The 27,073-nt window shown below is 45.4% G+C and overlaps 1 protein-coding gene across 2 annotated transcripts in view; it reads left to right on the top strand.

Moving 5' to 3' along the window:
- The window catches only part of ntn2 (netrin 2), a 45,134-nt gene that overhangs the window by 10,146 nt on the left and 7,915 nt on the right, over positions 1-27,073 (top strand). For both annotated transcript variants that reach the window (XM_076760702.1, XM_076760701.1), the window contains exons 2-5: positions 3,354-4,546; positions 16,911-17,099; positions 23,999-24,148; positions 26,477-26,530. In XM_076760702.1, the coding sequence (XP_076616817.1) occupies positions 3,496-4,546; positions 16,911-17,099; positions 23,999-24,148; positions 26,477-26,530 (1,444 nt within the window). In that variant the 5' untranslated portion in view covers positions 3,354-3,495. The remainder of the gene's footprint in view (positions 1-3,353; positions 4,547-16,910; positions 17,100-23,998; positions 24,149-26,476; positions 26,531-27,073) is intronic.

Raw genomic sequence — 27,073 nt, forward strand, 5'->3', positions numbered from 1 at the left:
AATCCACAGAGGAATGTTGCACTGATGAATTGACTATGCACTTTGTATTTGCCACCGCACTCCAAGCAGCCATTCACTTGGAAATGGCTCGGCTGCCACAGGAACAGTCGGTAGATTTGTGTGCTGGGGGTCAGATCCAACTTTAAAGGCATGATCTGTGATCGGGTAGCTAGCACCAAAATCAAAACTTGGTGATCTCGCTCTGAGATTGACTGACAAGTCTTTTAACACATGGATTAATGCCACATTTTTTTAGTGGACTAACTCCACATTTTGTAAATTTGCTTGTTTGCTTTCATGCTGAGAGTTCGACGGGAAGCTCAACACAGCTATCATGTCTGTACGCTAAATCTGAAGCTACAGCCAGCAGCCTTTCTGTGTGGTATTCACTGTCTTCTTCAAACAGACAGAGATGTAAGCCTGCAGCTGTTGCTACTTCAACCACATTTATTGAAAGACAATGTCTGCCCCTACTGAGGGGAGCTCGTGGCTTGTTAAACACACTGTCGATGCTGAAAGCAGAGAATTTTCTTGCTGAAACAGATTCTTAGTATTTCAAAGGTCAACCAGCTACACCACTGCACTGACATCCCAGCAAAGCTCACAGATCCAGAGAGATTTTGTGGACAATTTGCAGTTTTTATAGCAATATAGAATAAGTCTTATGTTGACTTATAAAGCATATGGTTTTAATAAAGAGCAGCCTTTTGCCAGAGCAGAGTGTTGTTGGACTGTCTCAGGGAAACGTTAACACTTGCTGCGAGGCTAGCATCTATTTCAGAGGGCGTACGGAGTGGAATTAAACAGCCTTGTCACTGTTCTCTCTCTGTTTAACCTACACGCTCATCTGCCAGACGCGCCTGACAGCACCAGAGCCTGGAAGAATCTCCCAGCAGGCCCGGCGGCACACGGACCGCACCATATTTAGTCATCCAAAAGTCCAGACACAGGCCAATGCAGTCCTCCACCTTAATCTGTCTCCCCTCTGTTTCTCTCTCCATCTCTCCCTCTCTCATTTTTTATGTCCTTCCTCCACCCCCCCTCCATCTCTGTCACTTTCCCCTCTCTCCTACTGCTTCCATTCATATCTGTCCTCGCTCGCCCTCCCTCGAGTCATTTCTGCTTTATCACTGTCGTGCCCCTCGCTGTTTCTCTCCCCCTTGTGCGTCCCTCTTTTCCTTCTTACCTACTGAAACTCCTCTTTGCTTGTGCCTGTCTGTCCTCTTTTCTGGTTTCTTAAGCCTGTCAAGTATTTTCCAGCCTGCTTTTCATTTTTTTACTCAACTTTTCTAACTTCTTCTCACTCCCTAAGCAACATGCCCATCAGATTCTGAGTGTGAATAATTCCCTCTCCATCCCTCTCACCTGTCATAAATTCTACTCTCGTCTTCCTGCTCCTTCCTACCCCCCCCGCCTTTCTCTCTGAGAGCCTCCCCACTGTCTCTCTTCTCGGATGAGCATGCTGCTAATGGAAGCTGGGCCTGGATGCTAATGAGTTGCTAATTCTATCAGCCGTCTCTCCATGCCCTCCCCAGTGGGTGTCAGGCCGCCAGCTCTACCACGGCCAGCCTTTTGATGGAGTGCCTTGGCTGATGAACTCCCGTCTGCGTGCCCACTTTAACCTCCTCGTCCTCAGGCACACATCATTGATCAATGTCCCTATCTGTCCTGGCAAGGCCCACTCTTACTCCAATCATTTATGAGCAGGCCCATTGCCTGCAATCCATTTTTCATGTGTTCAATATTGTAATAGCAGGGGGAGTTTTATTTTGTATAATGTTTTCATGCTCAGGTCCTCAAATTTCTTGGCTGTGTCAGAGCTCAGCATGTCAGCGAAATATATCTCTTTATTCCAACTATAGTTTGAAATATAGTAGAAAAGAAGTCTGAAAAGGCATTTGAAATTATATATAGTTATGTATCAGTTTCTTGGATTGATATAAGAAGCAGCTGTATAGCTACTTTGTGACATTTTCCTCCCCACTGTCTTTCTGCTGCGTATAATTCCCTCACACTATTTTCCTTTAACACCCAATCTGCGCTTGAGAAGAGGCCAAATGGCAGGGTTTAAGCACTTGAGCACAGACGAGTGGTCCTATTTACCAGGCCACTGGGCTCTTTTTTTGAGGATTGCTAGCTTTGGACCCCTCACATAAGAAAAGAACGAAACTTTTGTTTTCCGAGTCCCCTTAAATCCGTCTGTCTGCCTTCCCCGCTTGACTGAAGTGGATACAGAGGCGGCCTTTTGTTCTACCAAGATGAAGAGGGATGCTGTAGTATAAGGGGGGGGGGGGGGGGGGGGGGGGGGGGGGGGGGGGGGATGAGGGTAAGAGGAGGTGGGTGTGATTCATTGTAATTTAATAAATACCTCGCACAGAGGGTTGGGGTGCCTTCTCAACCCCTCAGCTGTCTGTTTTTGAAATGGGGCTCTTCTAGATTTGACATCCAGGGAAGTAAAAAGGGGATTAGCGAAGGAAAAGCCTCAGGCCATATACATCTCTTTCTGTCTTTTTCTTTTGCCCAAAGCTTTCTCTCCCTGCGCCCCTCAGTCTTTCTCTCGTTGGGACCGAGAGGCCCCTTTCTCTAGCTGTGAGCGTATGAATGATGTCATCCAGGTACCTATCTTGACCCAAAGATTTAGCAAGGCTTGAATGGACTCTCATGGCCTCGGTTCTTCTAATGGGGGTATAATCCTCAAATAGCTATCACTTTTGGTGAATTTACTGGTTCAGTGACTGAACATAATGCTGTCTGATCTTGGATCAGCACTGTTTAACAATGGTGTTGCAATGGTTGATTTCCCGTCAAATTCCTGCAAAAATCAGCCAGAGCCCCAAAGTAGAGCCATGTCCTTGTGCATAATATAGTTGACTTTTTTTTCAAGGCACACTCTTAAAGCAGCGGTTTCACCAGGGTCACACGCGGTCCACTGCTTTGCAGCATCACCGGGGATTATAGGGTAACTTCTGCCATGCTGCTCAAGCATGACCAGAAGGCTTGGCCAGTTTTGACCTGAATGGAAGTACTGAATGAGAAGCCGGCATTGAAATTCAGGATGCAGTCACATGCAGCCACTAATGTCTCTCTTTAAATGGTCACATCCTTTCTCTTGGGTCTGACTGTCTTATCCTTTGACAGGCTTTTAGCCAATGAAAACATTTGCTTGTAATTGTACAGTACAAAAGATCCAAATTAATTTCCTTTATAAGAGTAAATATAAATTGGTTTTGACGATGCACAAACTTGTGTTTTTATACAGTAGAATATAATCAGCATCACTTCTATTTCATATCCTATTATGGTAAAAATATGTCTATGACATTGACCTTTCTGTTTGTTTCTCTGTCTTACAGGAAGGACTCTGGTCAGCCTGAAGTGAAGGGTCACTGAGCTCAGACACACTCCTTCCCTTGACTGTTGGGTGCACACACACACACACAGACTCATCTGTGCATAAACGCAGACACACATTCACACACAGGCCCTCTGAGCAGGATGAGGGAACCCTGGAGGTGCCTGTTGGGCCTGTGCCTCCTGGCATGCTCAGCCTCCACCCACAGTGCCACCAATCCCTTTGTAGGGCAGCAGACCCCTCCAGACCCTTGCTACGATGACACCGGTGCAGCCCGCCGCTGCATCCCTGAGTTTATCAATGCTGCATTTGGCAAGGAGGTGACGGTGTCTAGTGTCTGTGGCCGGCCTCCGTCCCGCTCCTGTAGCGTAGTGGAGCGAGGCGATGATCGGCCATCTGTGCGCACGTGCCAAATCTGTGATGCATCTGACCCTCGCCGTGCCCACCCTGCCTCCTACCTCACTGACCTCAACTCAGCCCACAACCTCACCTGCTGGCAGTCGGAGAATCTGAACACCTCACCGCACAACGTGACTCTCACCCTGTCATTAGGTAAAAAGTTTGAGATCACCTATGTCAGCCTACAGTTCTGCTCACCACGACCTGAGTCCCTGGCCATATACAAGAGCATGGACTACGGCAAGACCTGGATGCCCTACCAGTTCTACTCCTCACAGTGCCGCCGCATGTACAATCGGCCCAACAAAGCAACCATCACCAAGCAGAATGAACAGGAGGCTCTGTGCACAGATGGCCACACTGACCTCTACCCGCTCTCTGGAGGACTCATTGCTTTCAGCACTCTGGATGGACGGCCCTCTGGCAAAGACTTTGACAACAGCCCGGTCCTCCAAGACTGGGTGACTGTCACCGATATCCGTGTGGTCTTCAGCCGGCCCCAGCTACCACGGGAGCTGGGACTGGGTGCTGGAAGCAACAGCGGAGGGAGGGACGACGACCCCACGGCGGTGACATCGACGCTGCCAACTTATTTCTATGCAGTGGGAGACTTCCAGGTAGGCGGGAGGTGTAAATGCAACGGACACGGCTCACGCTGTCTGAAAGACAAGGAAGGCAAACTGGTGTGTGACTGCAAGCACAATACAGAGGGACCTGAATGTGACCGCTGCAAGCCCTTTCACTATGACCGGCCGTGGCAGAGGGCCAATGCCCGCGAGGCCAACGAGTGTCTGCGTAAGTCTTCTCCTCTATCTGTCATTCTGTATGTGCTTTTAACGTGTTTCAGTTCCTCTGCTGTGGGACAAACTGTAGATTTCTACAGTTTGACCCTATAACTGTTTGTTCCGTTGGTTGTAAAAAGATGAATACACGTCCTCTGATGTTTTTACATCAATTCAGCGGCCATTGTAAAAGAAGCATGTCAATGTAATGTGTCTCTTTCTTTAGTTCTCTTCCTTGCTCCGTTCCTCTCCCCTTCCTGTGCATCAAGGAGGTTTTATTTCTCCAAGACAATCTCTCCAATGCATCTTAGAATTCATAATGAGGAAACGGGGGATTTGGACAGAGGATTGAGAGTGTTGCACACACAATATATAGGCCTTATGTCCAACACAAATACCCCATCCATAGCCCATGAAGTGTATGAAAATTAGGCAATATTTGAAAATCCGGATTGTTTATTTCTTTGCTGGATAGAGTCGTGACCTTTTCACCACCCATTTTCAGGGACAGCAACGTACAATCAGGCCAACAAATTGAATTTATACACATCTGTCCGCACGGAAAGAGAGAGGGAGGTAAAAGAAAAAAAGAAAAAAGGGAGATTTAACTATGATGACCTGTGTTTGACTGTCACAGGGGTAATTAAGAATGATGCCAGAACATACCGGATGGGTTTGTGTTTATACAGGTGAAGAGTTCTGGTAGCACATCGTGGCTGAGTTTGCTACTTTGGCAACGTCTCTAATAACACGAGCCCATCCTTTCCTTACGTTTCCCATCAGCCCCTTCTATTTACTGTTCCTCTACAGGGAAACAGGCCTACTTTCAGCAAAACCATGTTTTCTGGACTTGTCTATGAAAATACGCTTTTTCACAAGCAAGTCTAAACAGTGGATGACAACAGCTCGAGTCATTGGCACACCGCTGCAGCTAAGTCATCCAAGAATGTTATTTGGCAGTGTTTGCTTTTACCTCAAGACATGTTCTGTAAAAATCATCCAGACATGAAAGCTTGCCAGTAAAATACTAGCAGTTTCAGTGGCAATTCTTGCTCATGTAAATGGATTATCTTTGTATTGGATTAGGCTTTTATATAATAACAGGTTTTTGATACTGATATTAATCACATATATTAATTTCATAGCCGTACAACAGTTTTAGACACATGCCATGTTAGCCATGTGTTTTTAGCAGGATTTGTTCTCTAATGTGTGGATGTTTCTTTGGTGGTACAGCATTTCTCTGTTAGTATAAATAGACATAGGTGGAACTTAATTCAGGTCAATTTTGCTTGTCATAAAAATTTGTTAGTGCAGAAAAATAAAACCATATTAGAAACCACTGTCCCCATTTTAACCTTTCCCCATAATGAAATAAAATTACAGCCAGAGAGGAAAAAAAAAAACCAGGAGCAGAACATTGAAAAGCAGTGTATATTTTTCTAACATGTTATAATTGCCCAGTGAGCTGGCCTGAGATCATATTTAGCATTGAACAGTGCCAGATCTGTTTAAAGGGGACAGAGAGTGACAGAGCCAGAGGAGCAAGGCCATTTCAGCATTAGACCGGCCAACGAACCCAGCCTTCCCTCACTCTGTACTCTGAAATGCCAACACGACCTGACTTTGGCTTCTCATCTGTCCCTGACACCCTCACTCCCTCGACTCACAGTATACACCTAGCCCCTTCTACAACAATATTCTTTTAATCGCTCACAGTTTTGCACACGCCCTCTTTTTCAAATGTCCCGTAGCTGTTTTCGAAATGTTACACCCGCTTCCCGTAGATTTCTTCTCAGTGGGATTGATATGTCACTTCTATCCACGATTTCTGGACTAAACAGCCCAGCTGTGCTGGCCAAATGATGACCTAATCCCAGTGTTGATACAGGGCAGTTAAAGCTTATTGCAAGTTGCACGCTATACCTGATCACACATCCGGATACGCCAAAAAGTCAGCCCCAGATGTCCCCAATTTCATGTTCCGAAAGCCTCTTTACAGCTTATTCCGGTGGAAATGGTTCCAAAATATCCTCAGACTAGCAAGAGAGCTTTTAAAAAGCGCCTCCAGTGTATATTAAAGCCCATTCTTAAAATGCCCCCGCCCCTTGTTGATTTCTCTGCTTGCTTTTCTTTCTGACGCGGTGCACAAATGGCGGCGGTCTTCAGTGCGAGCCCTGAGGCGCGCCACTGTGGCAGCAAGGTGTAAGTATTTAGGCTGGGCAAATGTGTAAGAGTGGCAAGTTACAGAGCCAAGGGGTCCCTTAGGTGTCACCAGAGCCTTCATGAGGCCCTGTGGGTGTTTGGGTTGGAGGTAGGGTCTGAGGGGGCCGGGCTGAGGTCATGATCCTTTGTGGAGTGGTGACAAGGTTAAGTTGACGGGGAGATGGTTTGTGGGTAATGAGGAATTCAGAGCAGGCAGATGTAGAGCCAAGTCAATAGCTGTTCCAGACCCCACCTCTGAGTCTGTCAGTCCTTGAGAAATGATTTGCCTGGTAGCCGATTTCACCACTTTAAGATGTTGCAAGGTTTTGCTCTCCCTCTTTGCAGTCTTGACTTACATCTTTACCCTGTATGACAGGAACATTGTCTCCAATAGGCTGTTTTGATTGTTCGTTTGTCTTACTGAATGTTTGACATGCAAAGATTACTGTCTGAGCTCTTGGCAAGCTCATGTACTGTCTCCAGACACACACACGCACACACACGCAACCATCTGCTGCCTCCCCCACTATGAGTCCTGCCTCAAGACGTTGGTTTACAAATCCCTGCTCTAGTAGTCAGAGAGGGCAGCCTTGTAAAGGAGCATGTCTGTTTGTATTGAGGGAGACATGATGGAAAAAGCTGTGATTTATCTGCCTGGAGTTTGAGCCACAGGACAGAATGAGGAAACAGATGGATAAGAGCTATTTGGTTACTGGTCGTGATGGAGTATTGGCTTTTCTGCTGGCATGGTCGATGCCGTAATGTAAATACTTTATGTTGACTTAAAAATGTGAGACGGTGTATCATGCCATAATAAAGTCTGCCAAAGTCACTGTGTAAGATGAAGAGGCCTCTTCGGGAGTCAACGACAATGTGACATCCTGAGTAGATGATAATTTATGGCGGTGTAGGAGCACTCCGCTCTTGGCCCTGTCTGTAGCCATCTTGGCCCTGTTTGGCTGCCGCACTGAGCTGTTCTATCCCCCGGCCCTTCCTTTCCCTCATTTGGACTCAGCCTGCAGGAAGTTCAGAGTACTGCTCGGAGGCGCTACGAGCCCATGGCCAGACATCATCCATCCCTAATGGACCGGCCAAGCCAGGTCTGCTCTCAGTGCTGTGCCAGGGGAACTGGTATGCATTCATAGCGTTAAATACAGAGGTCACATGAAGGCTGTTTGAACTGCCATTTGGGCTGATTTGCCAGAAATGCAGGTGAGCTGCGGTTGGTAGCAGAGCTGGGTGTTCCTGCTCTGCTGCAGTGTTTGGGTGTGGTGTTGAATATTTTAATAGTAAATTTTGACATATTGAGTCCAGTATGGTAGTCTGTTTTTTGAACAAGAAAGAGGAGTTTCCTAGGAAATATTCACTGTAGACTCTCAATATACACAAATCCATGTCATCACCTGAAGGAAATTCCCACAAAGCAGTCATTACTCCCCCCAAAGTTATAACCTGTTATATAATAGATGTTATTAGATCATGTCTGCCGCACTAATGAATGAGCGGTTGCGTTTAAATTTGAATTTTACAGCAGAAGAAGCAGAGCGGACAGATATTGAAGTTGCAAGCCTTGTCACAAGCCCGCTCAAACTTTTGGTGGGGGCTTGTGGTTTTTGGTGGGCTCAGCCTCTGTTTTTTGGAAACTATTAGCTGGAATTAGAGGGAATTTGACAGATGGGTTTCTTAGGGAAAGCAATGTGATCCAGCAGAGGTGTGTGCGTGTGTGAAATGTGTGTGTCAGAGGAAGAGGCCAGCCAGGAACACATGCTCAGGAACAGGGCTCAGAATAAGCCCTCAGATCTGTACAGAGCTGTGGAAACTCTGAAGACCACAGAAGCACAAATTTACTCCTCTCTTTCTCTCTCTCTCTCGGTTTCCCTCGCCGACAAGGGGCAGATGGTTATTTGATGCTGATTAGAATTTCAAAATAGGCCTCCATCCTTTCACACCATTTCCCTCCCCTTCACATCTCCCAGCAAGGGCAAGCAGAGGTCAGGCCCACGTCCCAGTCGTAGAGCAGATTCATCAAGACACTTTTTCGGCCTGGTGATTGAGAAATGACCTCATTCTTAAACACATGAAAGAAAGACATTCATGAAACCGTGGCACAGTTTGAGTTCACATGATTTGAATAACAGGAACATTTTATAGTTTCTCAGTCGCAGCATGGAGAGGAGCACAGCTTCGTTTGGGTAGAACAAAGTTAACCTCGTTAGGTCGCTCTGAGTTTCCGTGTTGGACCACGAGAATCCAGCTTTGCAGCTCACAGAAGCCTAAAATTGTCCTCTGTGGTCCGGTTGAAATTTTGCTCTCTGTCCCTAGAGGGCAACATGATATGAAGCTCAAAATGCCAGATATAGACGGGCAAAGGTGAAAAAAGCCAGAGCTGCCGAGATATTACTGCATGTATGTGCCATGTTCCTACTTTCCCTAATTGACTTAAAGACCCTCCAACCCCTCCCGCCTCCGCCGCCTGTCGCTGGAGGCTAACAAGCAACCGACACTTCAATTACTTACAGCGCGACACACAAATGAGCAGGAGATGTTGGTGTGTGTTGGAGGGTCGGGGCATGCAGAGCGAAAGAAAGTGATTTTGAAAAAGAAACCTCCTGTGCTTTGAAATAATTACACAGCCAAGGAATGTTGTTCTAAAATCAACAGCCCTATGAAACGATGCCTCTGGGGGGGGGGGTTAGCGTGAGACGCAGGGGCTATGGCACAGCCAGGCCAACAAACATGCAGTGCGTGAGTTTTGTTTTGATGCCGTGCATGTCTCAAAGGCCTAAAGCAGGAGTAACTTCCTTTATCTGGCTGAGACAAGAGGGTTGGGTCAGTTTGATTGGTTTGTACTGTAGTTTTCTTCTTTGCTTTTATTCCCTCTGTCAGTATTGCAGCTTTGGTCCGGGGCCAACCCACAAAGCACTGATGCTTTTCTCGTTCTAAGAAGCCACCCGTAAAGGCTCTCTGGCAAGCAGGGAAGATGGTGAAACAAATGTTAAGGACAGCAAAGAGTCAAATAACAGCATTAATGTCAGCTGGGTTAAAATGCTGAATCCTTAGGAAATGCTCTGCGGCTGCTCGAGGCCACGTGTGTGTGTGTGTGTGCGTGTGTGTGTGTGTGTGTGTGTGTGTGTGTCCTTGCATTTGTGTGAGAGCCACATGTGATCTAGTAGTGCGATGTAGCGTTTCATCCCTGTGCCAAAGCAAACTGGTGGAGCTGCAGTGTGCCCACCCTGCTCTCCCAGGTCCGCATCAACTCTCCCCCACAGATGGTAGCAATCACCTCCCGGTGCCCGTCACCACCGCCACTCTCTTCCTCTCTATACTTGTGTAACTGACTGTCAAAGATTAACTCTCTGCCTGGACATTTTCCTGTCTGCCGCCTATTCTTTTATTTCATATATGCTTCTCTTTTTGCTGAAATCAGCCTTTTTTTGGCCCTTTTCTCATTGAATTCTTTGTGTTTTGGTCGCAGTTTTCTTTTTATTCTCTTGCAGGCCCCTGTATGCTGTTGCTTGAGAAAATATGTGGTTTTTGGCAGGCAGCCGGTGTTGCTGGTGGCAGCAACATTCAGAGGCTGTTAAGAGTAAATATATGTCTGTTTGTTAACCATGACTGCGCGACAATCTCTTGGCTCCCGTTAGCTGTGGTTTTGTCTGTCTTACTGATCAGTCACAGTCACTGTGTATGTACTGCATGTGTCTGTCTCTGCATACGTTCATGCATATGGAATGGGTGTTGTATTATACTGAATGTGAATAGACAGGTCTGATGTGAGCGTTGGAAACAAAATCCTTCACTCCACTGTCATTTCTTTATGGACCAGCTCTTCTGGGAGTCGTCAACTGCCGCTTTTCAATCCACATCAACCTCACAGCTCCAAACCAGTCTGAAGGGTTCAGATATTTGTGTGGTTAGAGATACATGATCTGACTTGTGCAGTATGTAGTACCATCATGTACAAATGTAAGTATTATCCTGGTCAGTCTGTGTTTGTACACAAGTTTGGCTTGTGCTTTTAAGGTCTGAGAAAAAAGACCCTGATGGTGTCATCAGGGGAAACTTGGAGGGTGAGCTCCATCATGAGATATCTTTGATTTTGCTGCATTCGTTTTGAATATTCCTTAGTAAGGTGTGTGGATGCAACAAGCCAGAACAGCTTCAATGCTTCTTATAACAGATTCTCCAAGTCTGTAAAACTCTGTTAAAGGGATGAGCACTATTCATTCTAAGGATATTCCCCCATCTGGTGTTTTAGTGATGGTGGTGGTGGAGAGTGCTGCCTAACACAGGTGCTCATGGTCATAGCATATGATTCATGTCATTTTCATAATCATCACACCATTCAGCTGGAATTATTCCCATTGAAACCGAAAGTAAGGATAAAAAAAAAAACACTGCTTGGTAGTCATTGCAGTGGATTTTGTCAAGATTTGTCCAACACCTCCAGCTTCTTATCTCACTATCTATCAATTTTCTTCCTCAGCTTAACCTTTGACCTCTGATGTTACTGCTCAGTTCTGAGTCACCAATCATCAAGGACTCTTTTGCTTTGTGTGCATTCACATTCAAGGCTGTGCCACGACCAGATCAGAGAAAACATTTGATTTTCCCCTCACCATTTCTACTGTAATCTCTGGCCACAGTGGTGAATTTACACAGCAGGTTCCATCTGTCACTTTCTATTTCTAAACCAGCCCAGGCATGACATGTAGCCCCCTGAGTTGACCTCATGGTTGTATATGCCACATAGTCATGGTAAAATAAATCTGTTTTTACCATGGTTTTTACTGATTTGCCATGATAATTTGATTGCACAGCGGTCGTCTACTTCTGCGTCTGTGATCAGGACTGCAGCATATAGCCTGTGGAAAAAAAAGAAAAAAAAAAAAGAGCAAGCGAGACAGAGAGAGTGAAGGCAAAGGCAGGACAGAGATAACAATGTTTAGATGTGGGGAAGTGAAGTGGACCAGAGAGAGGGAACAGAGCTAAGGACTCAACTCTCCACTGACACCAGGCCACCCAACCTGGCAACCCTCCAGCCTAATCTCAGTAAAAATCTTCCCCTGCCTGATGCCATCCAGAGAGAGAAAGAGGAGAGGATGGACATGAGAAAGGGTTGGGGAAGGAGACGAGCTAAAAAAAGAGGGAAAGGCAACCAGTGAGAGTATTTGAGATGGGGTCCCATGAAAGTAAGAGGAGAGAGGGAGGGAGGAAGAGAGAGCGAGGCTTTGGGGAGGGGTGGGAGAGGAATTAAGGGGACTCTCAGTTCAAAAGGGCTCCCAAGAGCCGGCTCTTAAGCCCACGGCGTGAGGCTAACCGCAGAAACCAGCGGAGGGAGGGGAGAGCCGAGACGTGTTGTCAAAGCTAGAAGTGAAAGATATGTCTGTGTGGAAGAGAAGGAAAGAGGAGCTGGAGTGGCTTTGCTAGAAAGAGGTAGAAGCTCCTGTGTACATCTTAACACGGCCCATGTAATGCACACAGCGGGGCTACACGACTTGTAGTTTCCTGTTAGTTCTCAGCTCGGACTTCTTAATAAATCTTTGTCTCAGCTTGTTGTCCACAGCTCATTAAAGTCTGCACACCCAGCAGTGCTTACATCTGCTCAAGTCTCGCTTCTGTTTGACTCTTTTTGCATCTTTATTCCTTGATCCGTGTCATTCTGGGAGCCGTTACTGCTTCTTGAAGCAGTGTCTCTGGTGTGTGGGGATGCATAAATGTGTATGTGTGTGTTGTCCACACTGTACACTGCCTTGGCTCTAATGAGGAGCTAATTAACCGGGTGTTACCCCCGGTGCCCTGAGCAGGTGGCTGGAGCAGCCAGGCGGAACTCAGCCCAAACACACAGACACACACCATACACACAGGCGCACACACATGATGGCAGGAGCCCATATAGCAGAGCCTGCTTGGCCAGGCGGGGAGGGCACCCAAGGGGGGCTGCAGCAGGTCTGGACCGTGGCCTGGGCCAAGAGGGGAGAGGTGGTGGTGGGAGAGCGGCCCTCCAATTTTCAAGGACCAATTTTAGCCATGGGATTTGGGTTTTGCACAGGCATCCAAAATCAATTGGCTGTGCTTACCGGCTTGGCGTTCGTCGAGCTGAAGGAAAAATGAGGTTAGATTTATCCCTGACATATGGAGGGGAGCAGAGAGGCGCTGCACTCCACAAACACACTTGCATTTTATTTGTTGAGCGCAGTCTTTACGGGCCAATTTGTCATAGCACACTTGACAGGCCGGCCTGTGAGCTTGCTCAGAGCACTGACTTGCCGAAGCACCTGTTATGAAAGCTGGAATATTAAACAATGAGGTGTTCTTCTGTCAATCTGCCTCACCTGATATATTCCCTCTTATGTCCTGACTTGGAGAAGTAAGCGCCACCTAAATCACAAACTGAGATGTGTGCAAACTGCGTTGAGGAAGATATTGGGTAAAAACAAGGCATTTACTGCGCTCCCCGCAGTTAGTCCACCAAAATTTGCATTTGGCGCAGTTCATTTTCATGACAAAGCGGTGCAACTATTCTCTACTAATATTTTCCAAGGGGTTTCTTGCTCCTCTCCCTCCATCCCCTCCTTTATTTTTGTCTCAGCATCCCCCTCTTTGCCAAGCCCGTAGCTTGTGTTTGTTGTTTGATTTCCACGACAACACGAGGAACCAGATTTACGCATCCTCCAGTTGGACGTGAACCCATAAAGGAGACGCGTTCACTTCAGGACCGCCGTCTCTTTGCTCACTTTCCACCACTCACAGAGCTCTGTGCTGAAATGTCTGTTTTTTCCTTCAACAGATAAGAATTAGCGAGTGTTTTTGCGGAGCTCTAGTGAGGTTTTGATGTGTTAATGAATTGAAAAATGGCCTTCAACAGTGTTCAGTTATCCCCGCTGAGCCTAATTTGGGTGAGAGGGGTGCTGCGGTGGTAGGGGGCAGCAGGTTGTTGGGGGAGGTGGGGTGTCAGTGTGTGTGTGTGTGTGTGTGTGTGTGTGTGTGTGTGTGTGTGTGTGTGTGTGTGTGTGTGTGCGCACAGGCACTTCAAAACAAACCCATAAACATTCCAGAATCTTTGGGCAGCTGCAGCGCCGAGCTGAACTTAACTGCACACAGCATGCACACCACAGAAAACACACACACGAGTCCACATACAAACACCTACTCGAGGCCATCAGTGCTTTTGCTTATTTCATTTCCTCAGTCATTAGCCTTAAAACACATGTTCATTCAGCCATTTCGGATGCTACTTGTCTCATTCTCCCAACACAAAAAGAAAACCCTGGCTGTTGTTAAAGCCGTTCCCAGCCATCACTGCTACACATGCTAAATCATTTAAAGGTCAAATTCTGGAGCTTTCTTTACATTTTCCACACTTGAACATATCCTCTCTTACTTCAGACTTTGTGGGCTGATCTTGTTGCACAGCCGTAAATCGAGATGATGCCATAAGAGGGCCGTCGCTACTTCAGCTCGGGAGAAAATGTGACCCATCGCTTTCATGTTCTGCTACAAGGTGTTAATGGACACAAGTGCTCACAGCTGTGTGTGCGTTTGAGACGCTTGATCATAATCACAGTCCCCCTCCCCTCCCCACTCCAACCCCCACCCCCCCCCAGCAGCCGCAGCCGCTCAGCGGAGCTGGTGTGTTCTTTGTCACATTTCCCTCAGAAGAAGTTGGACAGGCTGTTTAATTGTTCACATGCATACTAGATACAGGTACAGCAACATACACACACACACACACACACACACACACACACACACAGCGAGAACCAATTACACAGTCAATATGTTATCAATTTGGTGTATTTTTTCAGTTAAAACATGCACGATTAAGCTTTGAACTCACTCAATTTGCAAGCTTCCCTCATTGTTCTACATTGCTGTGCCATCTTAACACTCCCTACATACCTCCTTTGGACAGTCTCTTAGGGTCAGAGGTTAACCCCTCATCTTCGGCTTAACCAGTTTATAAGCACACACCAAAAGATCAGTGTCTCCACACAAACAGCGCTGCCTCGATATGGATGCGTACATGAAACAGTATTTCATTAACTGCAGAATTCCATACAAATTGGGCCACGTAATAACCAGATGGAATTGGGAAACAGTCTGGGAATGCGCTCCCCCTTTTTTTCCAGGGTCTGCAACCAGGGAAAACTGGGCCTCTTTCCCAACCTGGTGCCAGGCGTCCCTCTCAGTGTGGGTGGGGATTCATATTGTTCGCTTATTGCTTCACATATGCACTCAAGTGATTCTCCACCCGTGAAAGAGCCACCAGTGTCATTAACAGTCACTTTTGATCAACTGCGAGGAGCCCGTCTATCGTGGCACTGATCATTGAGCTCAGAGTAACTGCAGACCTGACCTTGGCTGCAGCCGCAATGCATGTGTCAGCTAGTGATGATGAGGAAAGAAACATTTAAAATTACTACTCAGTGGGTTAACTTTTCCGCAGCATTTTAGTTTCTGACTTTAAAGTTACCCAAATAAAAATATGTGAATGTCCTGACTAAAACAACACCAGGATTTAAGGATTATCTTAGCATTGCTGTGAAAGAAATTGTTTGACATTTTGAGAATTGTGCTTATTCACTTTCTTGCCAAGAGTTTGACGATAAGATTGATACCACTCATATGTCTGTAAGCAACAGCCAGCAGCCAGTTAGCTGTGCCTAGCAGATAGACTGGAAACAGGAGGAAATGGCCTAGTATTTGTGCTAAGCTAAGCTAAGTGGCTGCTGGCTGTAGCTTTTGGATTTACCATACAGGCATTAGAGGTGTCAAATTTCTCATCCAAGTCTCTGCAGAGGCTGAATTAGCATATTTCCCAAGATTTCAAACTGTACTTTTAATAAAAAATAAAGTAGCTTATCATCACTACAAATTTTAGCCCTGTAAGGACTGGAGCATGCGCCATCAGAACAAGTTTCTAGAACATGTTTTCCAAAAAAAGTGAGAGCAGCGTCAAGAATGAAAAAAGAGAGCCAGAGAGAGAAATTCAAACCCTGGCTTTTTGTCACCTCTGCACTACTGGCCAATCACAGTGGTTTGCATGCTGGATCGCCAGTTTTGGAAAGCTCTAGAAATGGTTTCTGTGACTGCCCACTCACCAGTCACTGTGCTGCACACAAAGCCACACATATAGACGCAAACATAAAAGCCTCCCAGCCCCTCAGTCCGTCTGTTTACTTATTCCCTATTGTTGTGTCTTATTCTATTCCAAACATCCATTGTTAGTGTATTTTTCTCAAACACCAGATTAAAGTTAATTAATATCACCTTCCGTTGTGATCCCCTAATAATCCTCCTTTGCCATAACTGTTGACGTTTTTGGTCAAACAGCTCTGCTGTTGTTTACCCCTTTCTAATTTATCTGCGGGTAACTTTAAACTGGAGCTAAGTTCTGCAGCAATCATCTTTGAAGCCATGGCCAAGTCTTCAGGTCCCAGGTCTGACTCTGATTTAACCAGCAGCGGGTCTGGATCAAACTCTCTTACACAAACAAGAAGGGCAGGTTTCTCATTAGGCTTCTCAGATGCAAACCCCACATGTAGAGAGTGGATGGCATTCATGAATAAGATGGTGAGGTTGGTCTAATATGGAGGAATCAACAAAAAAGACCTGAGAGGTGAAGACACATGAAGGAATTTCGAGTGGAACTGGCAGAGACTGTGAGATAAAGAGATAAAACCTCGCCTCACATGTCCCATATATTGTGGCTCGCCTCATTTAGAAGACAGCTAGCTCGAGCCCATTCCTTTATCTGACTCGGCCTCCCTTTTAATAGATCTTCGTAGTCTTCACTCATCAGTGATTCATGAAATTAATGTCTCTCTTTCCAGTGATTAATAACTAATGGGCTGAGAGAAGCCAAATTCATTAATTATGAAATGGAGAAAATGAGCTCTGCAAATATCACTTTTGATTGATGAGCTCTGGAATAGCAGCCAAGCACACAGCCACAACGTGGATTATAAACCACTCACTACTGCCTTACTGGAAAATGTCTCCCAGATCTCCAGTGATATGTACGATATATGTTTTACTGCAATGCGCACTCTTAACTTACATTTTGACTGTAAGGATAAATCCTGTGAAGATACTGTAAACCTTTCCATTTATTCCACTCACGTTTGCCGATAGACCAACAACGCTAACTTTCCCTCTTCCCCCTGCAGCATGTAACTGCAACCTGCACGCCCGTCGCTGTCGATTCAACATGGAGTTGTACAAGCTGTCGGGGAGGAAGAGCGGAGGCGTCTGCATGAACTGCCGCCACAACACTGCAGGCCGCCACTGCCACTACTGCAAGGAGGGCTTTTACAGAGACATGGCCAGACCGATCACTCACAGACGAGCCTGCAAAGGTAAGAGTCAACGAAACCATCAGGCTGTTGAGCACACTGTGAGTTTTTTTTGTCTGAAAGAGTTGTTTTTCATGAGATTCTGCATCCCGTGGTACTTAAAATGCTACTTGCCGTGCTGTTTTCGGCATTTTACTTACCAATCTGATCTTTTTTTTGTTGTTGTTGCCCTCATACATTGGGGGTGGTCACTGCACATACAGACTAACTCAACTAAATATCCAGTCCTTTTCTGCTGTCAGAAACATGAAACTCAAGCATTATTTCTGGGAAAGAATCCACCCTCTGTTTACAACATCTAATGTGAAAGTTTTCATGAACACGGATCACTTTTGTGTTATATCAATCAGTGATAGAGTAGCAAAATGAACAACTATTTATATGAAAATGTCACGGATTATTACTTGACGCTCAGTTTGACTTTGCGTTTGGCAAGCCGCTGCGTTAATGTTTACAAAGTGTTCAAACAAAAGCTGATTGAGATGTTCTAACTCTAATAATACTTGTGTAATCCTGTCCTTTCCGGAAAAAAAAGTTTCAAAGGAGTAACAAGTTATGATTGGAAACATGCACGGCCATGGTAACTTTGACCGAAATATTTCAGCACGTCTGACTTGCCATACCATAGTGGAGGGAAAGGAACTGACTCGATGCCCGGAGCTTTTCTGGCCAAATGTTTCCTCATACCACACAACCACACAATATTATCACTTGACCAAGGCATCTCTCATGGAAACATGTATTTTACCCCTTTATTATTTCACATTTGCAGTGAATATTTTTCAGCCTGATATTATGCTGGAAGCATTTCTCTCTCCTCTCGCTGGACTCGTTGCAAAAACAACAGCAGTTTCCTGTACTTGTTGCTCAGGAAAATATTCAAATCAATAGCAGAGAGGGAGTGTTTTTTATTCTGTTGATCCTGATGAAGGTAAAGAATCTCTTCCAGAACATTAAAAAACTGCGTTGGTGAGAGCTGCCAACATTCATAGCCGTGAAGATCTTTTGGTTGAAATTTCATGGCGAGAATCTCCCACTGGCTTTCGCTCAGTTTTCCTTCTGCAGCCGACGAAGCTGTAACCGAACACCAGGAGGTTAGAAATGGCATGATATTAGTTGAGCTGAGATGTCGAGCCATTCATCATATAATGGCAAAAACTCCACAGTGACTTGGTCACATACCTTAAAACTTAAGTCATTTGACCCTTTACTGCTCCAAAACACAGACAGAGGGCGATTGGCCTCGATGCTGACAGGAGATCAGTCCTGAGATGTGTGTGCACATTGTTCCCTCATCTTCCATTTCCTGTAATACCTGGGAGTGTGATGCTCTCACACACACACACACACACTCAAGTGCCCTGACGCTGCAATTCTTCCTTATCAAAGCCTGATCAGGTGGTAAACAGTTTATCTCCCTCCCTCACACAGGCCCCCGGATGTAACGGAAATGAAAGTTAATGTCGGCAAAGCCTCTGCTGAGCGCCTGCCTCCGTGATTGATCAGAGCAATTCCGCAGCTTTCTAGGAGCCGTCATTTTACTTCGCCTCAGCCCTTGCTCACTCTTTTCATCTCAATCTTCTCCAACTATTTATAACCACAATCTCCTCCTCATCCCCAACTTCTGATCTCTCTCCCCATGACTAACAAGCCTTTAAAACCTCTCTCCTTTGCTTTTACTGTGGGAGTCCCTGATTTATTTTTCAGTCCTGATTTTTGCTCTTCTCCGTGTTTTATCTCCATGTGTCAGGGTCAAGATAGAGGTCAGAGGTGCTTATGGCTGAAGGGGGGTGAGTGTCACATCTGAAATGGAGTTACAACAATAAAATACAGGTGTTTTCTAAAGGCGAGACTGGAGTGGGGAGGGCTGGAGGCAGTGTGGGCTCTGAGAGGACAAATAGGTCCTGTCTGTTTCTAATAAGACCTGCTCTGCCGTTGGGTGTCTGTACACAATCTGAGGAGAATATAAAGGAGAAGTAGCCTCCATCACCACTTATCTCCCACGCACACACAACACATGCTCTATTAAGTACTAAGGTCCCAATGCAAGCTGAATCTGCAGGGTCCCAGCTCTGTAGCTCAGATCCCCGGGCAGCAAGCTCTCCAGGAGTCCTTTACAGTGTCATAAGCATTAAAACAAACAGCAAAATGAAAGAAACATGGCAATCACCACATGGCCTGGCTGCAGTTCGCAAGGTCTTCAAAATACAAGGTTTTTATGTGAATCCAAGCCATACAGCTGGGATCCGTTGACCACAAGGAACATTGATAAAACGCATTAAAAATGAGGCCGTGGTCCATGTGAAGCAACGCCGGCCAACATAAACCACACTGGCCGTCTGTCTCAAATATCTCTCTGAAGCTGGGTATGAGGATATTTGCTGTCAAAAAACACTGGACAGAAAAAAAGAGTCACACAATCTAATTCTACAAGTAATTTTCGGTCAGTAATATAGCACCTGGCCTATAGCAGCATGAATCTGTGATCCTTCAGGGGGAATAACACCATGTTTGTATCATTAGTATCAAGTTTAGCCAGTACCTGTGAACATGAACCGAGGAAAGCCAGAGAATCAAGATTTCTTTGGGTTCTGCTGACAGCTTCAATTTATCGGTCTGTCAACATAGCATTATTACTTTTAGTGCTAAAATAATGCTAATATCTCTTAAAAAATAATTCCTGCATTCAATTTAGTAGTTTCTGATCTCAGATTAATCATTTGTACATACAAATTACTGGATTTAATGGCTCAATGAGTGTGCATAAATGACTGATTTGTCCTCTCAATTGATATTGTATAATTTGCCTCCTCCCCTTGCAGAGGGGTGCAGTGCATTCAAAGTATTTACATAAAACAGTCCTTTATCCTGTAAAATACTTTAAGATACATTGAATAAAATACAATGCAGGGGATCTCAAAGATGTTGTGTTTAACAGCGATAACCCAAAGTATGTCCACATATCTCAGCCAATGATCAAAATAAATGCATACATTCAAACACTTATATTTATTTTTTTTAAAGTAAATAGCCTATAGAACGTGGGTACAAATAACAGAACTCTCTTCAAATGTGGCGACTGCTCATAACTCCATACAAAGAACAGTCCTCACAAGGACCTAAACCCATAAGCGCACACAACGTGCATGGAGCAACACGAATCAGTTAAACGGAGCAAATGCCTGTCAAAGGACTACAAATCCCAACACAGTGCCCATCACGTCTGCAGGCGCAAAGGCTTGAAAAGTCATCAACCTCTGAGGACGTTTTTACTGCTTCTTAACTGGCCCAAGCCCCTGCACATAAAACTTCAGAAAAACACTTCAAGGAAGAGAGCTGGGGGGTGGAGATTGACACCACCACCCCCATCCTCCCTCTCACAGCCCATCGAGATCTGGCAGTTGCTGGTTGTTTACTGAACAGGGTGGACATTGGCAGTAAAATCTGATGTCTTAACAGCCTGTGATTGTTTAGAAGGGAAGTGAGAACGTCTAACGTTACTCACATCTTTGAGTTGATAGCTTGCGCCACTCAGCGATCGGCTGGGAAACAATGGCCACGTGTCCCGGCAGGCATGACAGACCGACTCCGGACTTGTATCAGACAGATCATATAACGGGGGGCTGGGGGTAGGTTGTACCGTATGTGCTTTGAACGCAACATTTCACAGGTAAGAATAAACCTCAAATCACTGTAGATTTTTTATTGTGATAATCATGATAACAATTACCATAATCAATGATCATCAGCTTAGTTAATCTAAATGATACAAGATCCAAGGCTACTTTCTATAGATCAGGGTTTCAGATCTAATCAGCTGGGTTTATTAGCACATCTAAGGGCACAAACTCCAGGAATACCAGAGATTCACAAACAGTCCGTGGACACTGTGGTGACAGAGGCAGGAGCTCTGGCTCTGGCTGATGAATGAGGGTGGGTATAAAGGTGAGGATATAGGTTACAAGGTTGGCACAGAGCGACAGACAGTCCTTGACCTCCGACATCCAGCTCAGCCCTGCGTCTTACCCTCACATATGCAGATGTGCATTCCCTTTAGGTCAGTGAGAAACTCTTACCAAGCGTCATCAAAGCTTCAGTTTCCTGGTTGGGCCTGCGTGACTCAAATGGTGGGGATTTTGCACGGACGCTGAAGCATCAGATTTACGTCTCCGTGCACAGCTTCAAACAGAGCACCGCCACTTTGACACCTGTGGACCGGTTGGCCTTGCCGGAAAAGGCGAACGTGTTTCTGAAGATCTGAGCCACAGTTAATCCCTCCCAACCCTGCCGCCAGACACACACGATCACTCTTGGGTCAGTTTCAGCCATTTAAACCCTCCGTTTGCCCAGTCAACAGGTGGTAGGGTCCTCAGGCTCCCCTCTGTTGTGGGCTAAAAAATGTCCGGCGCAAATAAACACATTCACAGTTCTGTGGAGTGGTGGGAAGAAACCGTGGCATGTTAGCAGCTGCCTTTTTCTGGCAAGCCCTGTAACAAACTGTTGGGTTACAGGGTTTTTCCCCAAAGTGTAATTTTGGCCTTTCTTGTCTTTTCTTGATAAGCTTGGACAATTACAGCTATCGGGTTACAGTCGAGTCACTCTTAAGTTTGCTTCAGTCATTTTGCGCTAGCCTGTGCCTGTTTTCCAAATAATTACACTGGAAATAAGAAGAAAAGGCAGAGTTCACCTTGCATTTCATGGTTTGTTGTGTTTTTGGCAGCACGTCAGTAGATACGACTGGGAAGGAGGCTTTTCTGCATTCTTACCTTGCTTTATTCTGGACATAGAATGTCAAATTTGAAGTGAAACCAATCAGTCACACTCCTGAATACAATATAAAACTCTTACATTTGTTTTGATATGTCACTGATGTGTTTGTCTAGCTGGATTGCTGTAAAATGTTAAGTATGTGTTTATTGCTTAGAGAACAAATGTCTGTTTTTTTTAAGCAGAGTCCGAGTGGCCACAGTTTGGTTAGATTCACTGTTGTTTATGCTGCTGAACACACCAGACGCTCTGTTTGGACTACACTGAAGCGCTGTGTCTCACTCTATCCCTGTTTCTCTCCAGTCCTCTCCTTTACTTCTCACTCTCTGATACGTTGCTTCTCCCTCTCCCTGTCGTCCTCTCTAACATCTTGTAAAGCTCTCTTGGAAGGCTTCAGACCAACACGCCAGCTCTTGTATTTAACAGCTCTTTAAACCAAAAAAAAAACCCATGTTGCTTAAGGGGGTTTTGAATAAATTGCCTAGAACCAGCAAAACTCATAAAAGCTTTGCCAAAGCGAGGTGACCCGAGCGTTGCTTGTTGCTGTTGGCATTTGCTGGGCATCGACTGAACTTTCGGGAAGTGATGAAACAGCATAGTGTGTCACCATGCAGGCACCAGACTGCACACTCACACACACACTCAGGAGCGGAAATGAACAGAGGGGACGGTGTAGTGTACTTTTCTGGGTCTCCTGACTGATGCACAGCATGCATCATCCCATCCCCCTGGTAATTTTACTTGTCACCTGTGTGACTTGTTGCAAGTAGTGAGTAGTGAATGAGTGAAAAAGTAGTTTCTGGGTTGTTTTTTTTTTTTTTTTTTTTTCATTTTAAGGTTTGGTTGTTCGACTAATGTAACTCAAATCCAGTAACTGCACATTGGTGCCGTGTTGGAAAGAAGCCTGCATTGCCTTCCATTAAAAGCATATTTAGTCTACTCAGAACAATTGTAGGTTACCCACAGTAAAAACATCTAAGTCTGTCGATCACTGGTCTGATTGTGATATATGAACACAATCCTCTTGTTGCACAGAGCATGGTTTTCTTTTCACTAATTCGTATTGGTTGCTATTTGTTTTATAGCGATGCCTGATTGTGAATTCATTACATAAAATGTTGTCGGTGAAACTGATCTTGGCTTTCACTCAGTCGGCTGCGAGTTGTTATTTATCCAGGGAGCAATATTTTTTGAGAAGCGGAGGGAGAGAGCAAATAAGAGTGAGGGAAAAAAACAGTCCCGTCCTCATGTAGACTTACCCTTTTTCATTCAACAATGGGCTGCTCCCGTGTTATTGCCACAATAATTCTCTATGTTGTAAAATTATTTTCATCGCTGCTTTGGGAATTATCATATTGTATTGGCTGCCTGTGCTATTGGAGAAGGCAAATTATATGCAGCGCCCTTTAAATCAAAGCAAGTTGTCTACATATCCATACCAAGATCACAACAGATACAGGCAACAAGAGCAGGCTAGGTTGATAGCTAGTGTAATATTTTAAAGTGATCTAATTGATACTTTTGGAAAGAAAAAAAAAAAGTCAAAAACTATATTAAATTCCTCCAATAACCATGTTGCACAGTGGCTTTATCTAAGCTGATGCACAGCAGATGTAACACTTATTAGTCCAACAACAGACTTGACTCAGACTCTTAACCAAAGAAACTTGACTTGGACTTGTATGAAATGACTTGTGAAGAGATCTTAGGCTTGCATACACTAAACATTAAAACCCAAAGTAACTCTGTGTAGTTTGTTGACCAAATACTTTTCTACTTTTACATGAAAAGTCTTGGCAAATGATACTTTTTCTTGAGTAAAGATTTTCAGTACTCTACCCACCGCTGGCTTCTTCTTCTTTTGCATCGCATCCCAGCATGCCACGCTGTGGGCCACTGAACTCCTGAGCCAAACATTCAGGCTTAATGCATAGCTGTCGTGTTCTGGCAAAAGACAGAAGATAACAAGATTTAACCCGCTGCCCTGCAGAGACTCTGTCATATCATAGGACTAAGCCCGTGTCTTGACTGTGTCATTTTGGCAACAAGTTAAATACATTAACATCTGATTTGTCCATCTCTCCTCTCTTCTTCCCTCCCTCCCCCTTCACACCTGTCCCCAACCCCCAACCCAGCCTGTGACTGCCATCCTGTGGGTGCAGCAGGCAAGACGTGCAACCAGACCACAGGCCAGTGCCCCTGCAAGGACGGCGTCACCGGCATTACCTGCAACCGCTGCGCCAAGGGCTACCAGCAGAGCCGCTCACCTGTGGCCCCCTGCATCAGTGAGTGACTCACACAGGCATGCATACACACAACCACTCACTGCATATGACACTGTTAACGTACACTTCAGTTTGATCATTTTATCAGCTTGTTAGTGAGTCACTGCATAAAACTGTAAAGCACTGACAAGCTCCATTGTGAAGAACATTACAAAAGCCATAACATGTAGTTACTATAGAGTCATGAACTGCACTAAAAGCAGCACAGACTGAAACCATGGAGATTACAGAGCATAATTGAAAGCACACTTCACTGTAGCCTAAAGTCATTCTGGGCGTCTGACAGGCACACCCAGCCCGATCGCTGCCTTTACATATATACAGTACATGTGTGCTGTGGGTTTGCATAGCCACTGAAAATTCAATGATAATTTCATAGAGAACAGCTCGAAACATGTGTGCAAACAAGGACACTGATGTAACGTCAAGCTAAACTGAAACACGATCTTTGTCAAAGTGCGAGTGGAGAGCCAATAGTGTGAGAATTCAAGACTTGGTTATTGTCGTTCCACTCGCTGTCAGCGGTGTACAGTACGTGTGTGTCTGTACTCTACTTGCTGTAGTATGCATGTCGACTACATCAGGTTTTTAATTTCCTGTGACAAGCATGTATGTCCACATGTGGGTCATGAAATTTGTCAGTGGCCCGGCACATGCATGCATGTGTAATAGAGGGCAACTTTCCACCACACTGTGTGCCAGGCGGTGCGGGCACACACTGCGCACACTCAAAAGACAACCTCCACCAAAGCGAACCGTGCCGTCCAGTGCCACATGCTGCCATGTTGTCTCTGTCACATGCAGCTCCGGAGCAGATGGCGGATGGGCGAGAAGGAGAAAACAACTGTGGTCATGGATGGCAGACCCCACTCATTTTAGCGCCGCTGAGCCTTCCAGTGAGAACAAGAAGGACTGTGTGTGCGCATTGAAGTACATGCATAGCGTTAATGACAACTGCGTGTGTCAATATGGCCTCATGGCGGGCACCTTACCACCTATTGAGGCTCAGGGACCCCAAGACAGAAGACAAGCCCATTAAGCAGCCAATTAGTATGACGGCAGCAACCCTCATCTGAATGATCCTTTCATCATCTGTCTGTCTTCACAAGATGTGGCCACAAGGGCACACGGATTCAAAGTGGCTTTAGCAGCTGCGCCTGCCTTCACAAAGCTCTGTGCCCTTGTTTGTTTTTGTTGGCGGGGTGTCCATAATTTCAGAGAGACAACTGCTGCTTTTGCCTCAAACGCTTTCCAACAACCCCCCCCCCCCCCCAACTCCCGCCAATTCACTCCCACTCGCTTGGTTCAAACCATCAACCTCCAAATCCAATCAAAAGCAGATCCTCCGGGTGGATGCTAAGCCAGCATTCCAGTAACTCTGTTTACGGTAAATGCAGAGGGCTCGTTGTTAGCATTAGCATTTGTATTGGAAAGTTGCATACGATTAGAGAAGTCCTGGAGGAATTCCACAAGGCACTTTTTAGAGTAGCCAGCGGGCACAGTGAGGGAGGGCTGCATCTGTCTCAAGACGATCCAACCAAAATTGCCCCCTTGCCATCTGTCCATCTGTCTATACATGCTTGCATGGACATTACACAGCAGTGTTAACCCAGCATCTGTTAGGGGAGGACAAGACTAATCTAGGGCAGCCACCTTTCCTTTTTAATCGGCGCGCCTCAAAGAATCAGCTTCTATCTCTGATGTATCAAGTGTGCCGATTTTGAATGAATTGACTCCTGCAAACTGGATTACTGAGTGTTTTTGTGGTGCATCTGCTGAGTTTGACTCAAAACTTGAAAATTGGTCCGCTGACCTCCATTATTTCTTCCACTTATACTGTCTCAGGATCTTTCAATATATTCCTTAAAAATGACGATGAAACCGCCACATTAGTCCGTGGAATGCGTGGTTTATTTGAGCCTGTCTTCCCTCTCACCACCAATAAGTATCCCTGTCAGTCTGTCAGTGTTTATCTTGCATGTCTGTCTGCGATTCCCCATGTGTTTTCATGTGCATACTTGACGCATGTTACAATCTAAACCTACTGCACAGCAACCCTGGTATTTTTTATTATCGGCCTTGGTGAGCAAAGACACTTTGTACTTCTCAATACTAAGCTTTGTATTCTGTTGTGGGCGTATTAATGTATTCACAAAACCCTCTACCCACTTTTTGGAATTACTTTTAATGAATTCAGACATACTTCATTTCTCTGACCACACACGCACTCTTAGCAGGCATCCAGCCAAATCACTTAGGCCATACTTGAAAGGTGGGGATTTACATTTAAGCAGTGAAATAACTTTGTATTTCTTCTGTGCATTTCAGAAATCCCAGTGGTCAACCCCACAGCTGTGGTGAGCAGCACGGAGGAGCCAGCAGGTTAGTATACGTTCTCTGCACCTCGCCCATAAGCACCACTGCTTTATGAGAGGAACAAAAACATATTTTTTAATATTTCTGGACTTGAGTTTTAAGGTGTGGAATAAATATTAATGAAGGGTGGGCCCCGTCTTTTGAAGTCCCGCGAAAAGAACGAGTACGCCGGGACCTGCAGAATTTTTCCATTGTCTTAAAAACCTGTGTCCTTGGCACAGTTTCCCCAACCGCTAACCTCAAGTTAGTGGAGCCGTGCTGGGCTCAAAATATAGCTGCAGTTTAAAGCCAAGGCCGACAGATAGGCAGGTGATTAGTTGGAGTTTAGCTGGGAGATATAGTGGAAGGGAGAGTTCTGAGGCGTGAAAAGAGTGTTGGCAAGTGACTGGGGGGAAATTTGTTCAGTCTCTCCGTCCAACTGTCCAATTTAGGCGCCGGTCAATTACCCTGCCCTTATTTTTCATTCTGCGGCCGTTTGATTTGAATGGCGGTGTTGATTTGGAAATGTTGATTCATTAGTGGGTTTATATCATATATCATCACTCAGAT

The sequence above is a fragment of the Chaetodon auriga genome, chromosome 20 (genome assembly GCF_051107435.1).
Source record: "Chaetodon auriga isolate fChaAug3 chromosome 20, fChaAug3.hap1, whole genome shotgun sequence".
Taxonomy (NCBI): domain Eukaryota; kingdom Metazoa; phylum Chordata; class Actinopteri; order Chaetodontiformes; family Chaetodontidae; genus Chaetodon; species Chaetodon auriga.